Below are 7,470 nucleotides of genomic sequence, written 5' to 3'. Positions count from 1 at the left end.
GGAGCCACCTGAGGTAAGCGCTACCTGGCTGGAGCCCACAACCCGACCCCCTTCCCCAGCCCAATGAAAATGAATGAGGGTGGGGAAGAGCGAGCAACGGAGGGAGGGGGGAGAGAGTGAGTGGGGGTGGGGCCTCAGAGAAGGGACAGGGTCTCAGAGAAGATGGGCAGGGTGGGGGACGGGACAAGGGTGTTCGATTTTGTGCAATTATAAAGTTAGCAACCCTAGGTGAGGATCAAGGAAGGGGGCTGTATTAGGGGTGGGCTGGAGAATTGGGGTAGGGGGATATGTTAGGGGTGTGAAATCAAGGTGGCATGGGGATCAGGGTAGAGGCTTGTATAAGGGGTGGGGCTGGAGAATCAGGGTGGGGGTTGTGTTGGAGTGGGGATTGGGGTAGAGGCCTGTATTAGGGGTGGTTGAATCGGGGCGGGGATCGGGTCAGGGGCTATGTTAGGGATGGAGTGAGGGGGGAAGATCATAGAATCATAGAATCTCAGGGTTGGAAGGGACCTCAGGAGGTATCTAGTCCAACCCCCTGCTCAAAGCAGAACCAAACCCACCTAAATCATCCCAGCCAGGGCTTTGTCAAGCCTGACCTTAAAAACCTCTAAGAAAGGAGATTCCATCACTTCCCTAGGTAACCCATTCCAGTGCTTCACCACCCTCCTAGTGAAAAAGTTTTTTCCAAATACCCAACCTAAACCTCCTCCACTGCAACTTGAGACCATTACTCCTTGTTCTGTCTTCTTCTACCACTGAGAACAGTCTACATCCATCCTCTTTGGAACCCCCTTTCAGGTAGTTGAAAGCAGCTATCAAATCCCCTCTCATTCTTCTCGTCTGCAGACTAAACAATCCCAGTTCCCTCAGCCTCTCCTCATAAGTCATGTGCTCCAGCCCCCTAACCATTTTTGTTGCCCTCCACTGGACTCTTTCCAGTTTTTCCAGATCCTTCTCATAGTGTGGGGCCCAAAACTGGTCAGGGTAGGGGCCTGTATTAGGGGTGGTTGGAGAATCAAGGTGGGGGGATGTGTTAGGTGGGGGGATTGGGGTAGGAGCCTGTATTAGTGCTGGTTGGAGAATCAGGGTGGGGATCGGGTCAGGAGCTATGTTAGGGATGGAGTGAGGGGGGAAGATCAGGGTAGGGCCTGTATTAGGGGTGGGGTGGAGAATCAGGGTGGAGGTCTATGTTATGGATGGGGAGGATCAGAGTGAGGACTGGGGGACTTGGTTTGTTTCAGCATGGCTCTGGAATACAAAGGCCAATGGGGACCTCTCCCAAAGCAGCTCCTGACACCACACAGGGGCACTGCTGATCCCAAAGGGCATCAGGCTGGGGATGAGGTGGGAGGTGGCTCTCCAGGGGCCAATGGGACCCAACAGGGAGGAGGTGCTCCGGGCTCTCACAAGGCACATTCTCCCCACCCCAGACTCCTTGCTGTATCCCTATGGACCAGCCCAAAGCGACCAGCGGAACCCCAAAGCTGACGATGGGGCATCACTGGAGATCCCCATCTCCATGACCTTCACCTTCTACGGCAAGGAGCACCGTTCTCTCTATGTACGTACAGCAGGGCCGATCCCACCGCCAACCCCAAGGCACACGGCTCACAGGCAGCCAGCCATAGGTGCCACACAGGGCTAGCTGTCGATCCATGCTGTTTCCCACACAAAATTCTCTCTCACATGCACACTCTAGGGCACCCACCTCTACCTAATTCCTAGGGCTCAAGGCACAACCCTCTTAATATAGGTACCCACCCTTACCCTTCTGTGGGCTATGGGGTAACCTTACACTCTAGGGTACCCACTCTTACCCTGTTCCTAGGGCTTAGGCCAGGGGTTCTCAAACTGGGGTTCGGGACCCCTCAGGGGGTCACAAGGTTATTACATGGAGAATCGTGAGCTGTCAACCTCCACCCCAAATCCCGCTTTGCCTCCAGCATTTATAATGGTGTTAAATATACAAAAAAGTGTTTTTAATGTATAAGGGGGGGGCGCACTCAGAGTCTTGGGCTACGTCTACACTACCCGCCGTATCGGCGGGTAGCGATCGATTTTTCAGGGATCGATATATCGCGTCTCATCTAGACGCGATATATCGATCCCCGAACGCGCTTATATCGATTCCGGAACTCCACCACCGCGAACGGCGGTGGCGGCGTCGATATGGAGAGCCCCGGAGATCGATCCCGCGCCGTGAGGACGGGTAAATTATCGATATAAGATACTTCGACTTCAGCTACGTTATTCACGTAGCTGAAGTTGCGTATCTTATATCGATTTTTCCCCTTAGTGTAGACCAGCCCTTGCTGTGTGAAAGGGGTCACTAGGACAAAAGCTTGAGAACCACTGGCTTAAGCATAACCCTGTCAATGTAAGTACCCACCCGTACGCAATTCCTAGGGCTCAGGGTGTAATTTTCTGCCCTATCTATCTATCCCCATAGACACCGTCTGTCTGTTTATCTATTGTACCAACAGTATTTAGACAGCCAGCCATAAGTTGCTGGCTCTGCTCAGTTTCTCCGCAGAAGGCCAAGAAGGGATTTGATCCCAGTCTATCAGCACCTCCCTGGGGAGGAGCTTGCTCAGTGCAGAGAGCTCCTGAACCCAGCAGACCTGGCAGAGTGAGAGCCGATGACTGGGAGATGAAGATGGACAAATCCAGGCTGGAAACGAGGGCTGACTTTGTGCTAGGGAGGGGAACCAACCCTTGCCCCGGTGGTGGGGAGGGATCTCCATCTTTCGGAGTCTTTCCATGGAGTTGGGGCATCTCCCTCTGACAGCTGCACTCCAGCTCGACCCACAGATCTGGGCTGGAGGCTGGGGTCCCCGGGGGGGGGGGGTTCTGAGACCGAGGTTAGGGAGGAGGGCAAAGCAGGTGGGCAGAATGGACTGACCTGGCCTTAGACTCTATGGATCTCTGTTTCTGTGCCCCCCATCACCAGCCGAGGGGCCTCACATCCCACTGGGCATTGGGGGTGGGCGTGAGCCTCAGCAGGGGGCACCATGTTGTGGGGAATGGGACAGGGGACTCAGCAGGGGGCGCTGTGCTGCGGGGAGCAGGGTGGGGGCTCAGCAGGGGGCGCTGGGCTGCGGGGAGCAGGGCGGGGGCTCAGCAGGGGGCGCTGGGCTGCGGGGAGCAGGGAGGGGGCTCAGCAGGGGGCGCTGCGCTGCGGGGAGCAGGGCGGGGGCCCAGCAGGGGGTGCTGAGCTGCGGGGAGCAGGGAGGGGGCTCAGCAGGGGGCGCTGTGCTGCGGGGAGCAGGGAGGGGGCTCAGCAGGGGGCGCTGGGCTAGGGGAGCAGGGAGGGGGCTCAGCAGGGGGCGCTGTGCTGCGGGGAGCAGGGAGGGGGCTCAGCAGGGGGCGCTGTGCTGCGGGGAGCAGGGAGCGGACTCAGCAGGGGCTGAAGTGCTGCGGGGAGCAGGGAGGGGGCTCAGCAGGGGGCGCTGTGCTGCAGGGAGCAGGGAGAGGGCTCAGCAGGGGGCGCCGTGCTGCGGGGAGCAGGGAGGGGGCTCAGCAGGGGGCGCTGGGCTGCGGGGAGCAGGGAGGGGGCTCAGCAGGGGGCGCTGGGCTGCGGGGAGCAGGGTGGGGGCTCAGCAGGGGGCGCTGGGCTGCGGGGAGCAGGGAGGGGGCTCAGCAGGGGGCGCCGTGCTGCGGGGAGCAGGGAGGGGACTCAGCAGGGGGCGCTGGGCTGCAGGGAGCAGGGTGGGGGCTCAGCAGGGGGCGCTGGGCTGCGGGGAGCAGGGAGGGGGCTCAGCAGGGGGCGCTGGGCTGCAGGGAGCAGGGTGGGGGCTCAGCAGGGGGCGCTGTGCTGCGGGGAGCGGGGAGGGGGCTCAGCAGGGGGCGTTGGGCTGCAGGGAGCAGGGAGGGGACTCAGCAGGGGGCGCTGTGCTGCGGGGAGCAGGGAGGGGGCTCAGCAGGGGGCGCTGGGCTGCGGGGAGCGGGGAGGGGGCTCAGCAGGGGGCGTTGGGCTGCGGGGAGCAGGGCGGGGACTCAGCAGGGGGCGCTGTGCTGCGGGGAGCAGGGTAGGGGGGCTCAGCAGGGGGTGCTGTGCTGCAGGGAGCAGGGTAGGGGCTCAGCAGGGGGCGCTGGGCTGCGGGGAGCAGGGAGGGGGCTCAGCAGGGGGCGCTGGGCTGCGGGGAGCAGGGAGGGGGCTCAGCAGGGGGCGCTGTGCTGCGGGGAGCAGGGAGGGGGCTCAGCAGGGGGCGCTGGGCTGCGGGGAGCAGGGAGGGGGCTCAGCAGGGGGTGCTGTGCTGCGGGGAGCAGGGAGAGGCCTCAGCAGGGGGTGCTGTGCTGCGGGGAGCAGGGAGGGGGCTCAGCAGGGGGTGGCGTGCTGCAAGGAGGGGGTTAGCCATGCTCTGCTGTGTTCCTACATCCACCACTCTGCTCCCCACCCCCACAGGTGAACAACAATGGCGTGGTGTCCTTCGGCGTGTCCGTCTCCCAGTACACCCCCGACCCCTTCCCCTTGGCTGATGGCCGACCCTTTGTGGCCCCCTACTGGGGTGATGTGAACAACAACCTGGGTGGGGACGTCTACTACCGGGAGACCCGGGACCCCGAGCTGCTGCGCCGCCTCACCAGAGACATCAACCAGTACTTCCCAGAGATCCCCTTCACCGCCACGTGGGCCTTCGTGGCCACCTGGGACCGTGTGGCCTACTACGGCTCCACCTCCCAGAAGGTAGGTGGCACCTATTCCCCAAGGCCCCCGCCAAGCCCCTAGGGGCAGGGGAGAGACAGGGAGGGAGACTGGCTGGCGGGGCTGCTGGACCCAGACAGGACCCTGTGGTTCCTGCTGCTGTGCAGCTCCCGGGCTGCACTGTCCATGTTCGCCACGAGGGGGCTCTCCAGGGGACTGGCTAGCAGGGTCGCAGGCGCTGAGGCTCCTGCAGCTGTGCAGCTCCTCTGGTCACCACTAGGGGGCTCCCCATAGATGAATCTATCCCATCTACTGACCGGTGGGTTTCATTGGCTGGGATACTTAGCACAGCATGGATGGAGGACCCCATGGGGAGGCCAGGGCTAGGCTGCCATGGGCCGGCCCCCCCCCCCCGGCACCTGGCCTTGCCCTCCCACGACCCCCCTACGCAGGAGTCCCCTCCCACCTCCCAGACTGATTCACCCAGGTCCCTTCCCTCTCCGCTGCAGACGAACACATTCCAGGCCGTGCTGGCAAACGACGGCAAAGTCACCTTCATCATGCTGAACTATGGCACAATCCAGTGGACCACGGGCACAGCGAGTGGAGGAGATGCCAACACCGGCCTAGGGGGCACTCCTGCCCAGGTAAGTCCCCTGATACAGCACACACAGGAATGCGGCATGAAGTGGTGGCATGAGCCAGGGCAGGGGCTCAGCAGGGGGCGCTGGGCTGTGGGAAGTGGGGCAGGGGCTCAGCAGGGGGCGCTGTGCTGTGGGAAGTGGGGCAGGGGCTCAGCAGGGGGCGCTGTGCTGCGGGGAGCGGGGCGGGGGCTCAGCAGGGGGCGCTGTGCTGTGGGAAGTGGGGCAGGGGCTCAGCAGGGGGCGCTGGGCTGAAGGGAGCAGGGCGGGGGCTCAGTAGGGGGCACTGGGCTGCGGAGATCGGGGCGGGGTGTCAGCAGGGGGTGCTGGGCTGCAGGGAGTAGGGGGCTCAGTAGGGGGCACTGGGCTGCAAGGAGCAGGGTGGGGGCTCAGTAGGGGGCGCTGGGCTGCGGGGAGCGGGGCAGCGGCTCAGCAGGGGCCGCTGGGCTGCAGGGAGCAGGCGGGGGCTCAGCGGGGGCGCTGGGCTGCAGGGAGTAGGGGGCTCAGCAGGGGGCGCTGGGCTGCAGGGAGCAGGGCAGGGGCTCAGTAGAGGGTGCTGTGCTGCGGGGAGCGGGGCAGGGAGTCAGCAGGGGGTGCTGGGCTGCGGGGAGCAGGCGGGGGCTCAGCAGGGGGTGCTGTGCTGCAGGGAGTAGGGGGCTCAGTAGGGGGCGCTGGGCTGCAGGGAAAGGGGCAGGGGCTCAGTAGGGGGCGCTCTCCTCTCATTGTCAGTGCTTTCCTAATATCCCTGCATGGCAGTAGGGGGTGCTGCGATGGGCTATTGCATTAACATTTGCTCCCCATGTCTCTGCCCTCAGGCTGGCTTCAACAGCGGCGACGACAAAAACTTCTACAACATCCCGGGCTCCCGCACCGACGCCATCCTCCACATCGGGCAGACAAGCAATGTCGGGGTTCAGGGCCGCTGGGTCTTCCAGGTGAATGATTTCAAGGTGACGGGGGTCCCCACCGAGAGCAACGACTGCTGGCTGTAAGTGGCACCAGCTCGAGAGTCACGCGCCCAGTTTGCAAACCTCAGGTCTCTGCCAGTCTCACTGCTTGTGCCAATTCTACTTTCTCCAGATGAATCCAGGCCTGGCTCAGAGGGGCCCTTCCTCGACGTCAGACCCTGTCCCAGCTGCTGGAAGGATCCAGGCTGCTGCCCCGACTGGCAGGGCGCCCCCTGCAGCCAGCCCTGAGTGTAGTGTAGCAATAAAGGATCATCTGTGAACTGTGGCTTGGGGTATCTGTCACCTGCGGGACGGGGGATGCCTGGGGAGGGGGTGTGTGTGTGTGTGTGTGTGTGTGTGTGTGTGCACTGCCTCCTAGTGGAAAGAATTAAACCTGTTCAGATGTCTAAATGTGAAAGCAGGATCTTTAGATAGATAGATAGATAGAGGGGGTGTATGGGGCTAGATAGATAGATAGATAGATAGATAGGGGTGCGTGGGGATAGATAGATAGATAGATAGATAGATAGATAGAGGGGGTGTATGGGGATAGATAGACAGAGGGGTGTGTACAGGGGCAGATAGATCCATAGAGAGGTGTGTATGGGGACAGAGGGGTGTGTGAGGGGACAGTTGGATAAAGGGGGGGGGGACAGACAGATGAGTGTCTTTGAGCACTGACCAACAGTGGCTTTTCATGCCTAAGTGTCACCTTGATGCCCCTGACTCACTCGCTGAGGCTGTGTGGTGCTAAGCGAACCCAGAGCTGGCATGTTCCTGGGCGCAGTTTGATTTCACTGACAGGCTGGCTAGGCAGCGAAGCTGCATCATTGCTGGCATGGAGCAAACAGCCGCCATGATGAGGTGAACAGGGGCCCACCCATCCCCCCTCGGTAACCCGGCAAACGCCCCGGTGCCAGCCCGGGATCCATCCTTCTGAGAAAGGAAAGTTGTCGGCTGTGCTGGCAACAGCACAGCTCAGCCAGGTGCGGCAGAGAGCCTGGCAGGCTCAGTAGTTAGCGCACTAGGCTCAGGCTTGGGTACTGGGGTAGGTGGAAGCTGCAACCTGATTTAACTGATGTAAAGGCCTGTGGTTTTCTGACCATGCAGGACCAGAAAGCAAAGAGTCTGTTTAAAAAAGACTCTTGTATCTGAGGAATATGTAATCCTATACACCAAAGATGGGACGGTGCCTAGTGGTTAGAGCAGGGGAGTCAGGATTCCTGAGTTCTATCCT

The 7,470-nt window shown here is 61.6% G+C and overlaps 1 protein-coding gene across 2 annotated transcripts in view; it reads left to right on the top strand.

Moving 5' to 3' along the window:
- The window catches only part of LOC123351812 (sushi, nidogen and EGF-like domain-containing protein 1), an 11,175-nt gene extending 4,680 nt beyond the window's left edge, over positions 1-6,495 (top strand). For both annotated transcript variants that reach the window (XM_044991464.1, XM_044991463.1), the window contains exons 4-7: positions 1,431-1,561; positions 4,406-4,687; positions 5,155-5,292; positions 6,102-6,495. In XM_044991464.1, the coding sequence (XP_044847399.1) occupies positions 1,431-1,561; positions 4,406-4,687; positions 5,155-5,292; positions 6,102-6,278 (728 nt within the window). In that variant the 3' untranslated portion in view covers positions 6,279-6,495. The remainder of the gene's footprint in view (positions 1-1,430; positions 1,562-4,405; positions 4,688-5,154; positions 5,293-6,101) is intronic.
- The last annotated feature ends 975 nt before the right edge of the window (positions 6,496-7,470 follow it).

The sequence above is a fragment of the Mauremys mutica genome, chromosome 17 (assembly GCF_020497125.1).
Source record: "Mauremys mutica isolate MM-2020 ecotype Southern chromosome 17, ASM2049712v1, whole genome shotgun sequence".
Classification (NCBI taxonomy): Eukaryota; Metazoa; Chordata; order Testudines; family Geoemydidae; genus Mauremys; species Mauremys mutica.
The sequence above is the reverse complement of the archived record's forward strand: the minus strand, read 5'-3'. Positions and strand labels throughout refer to the sequence as shown.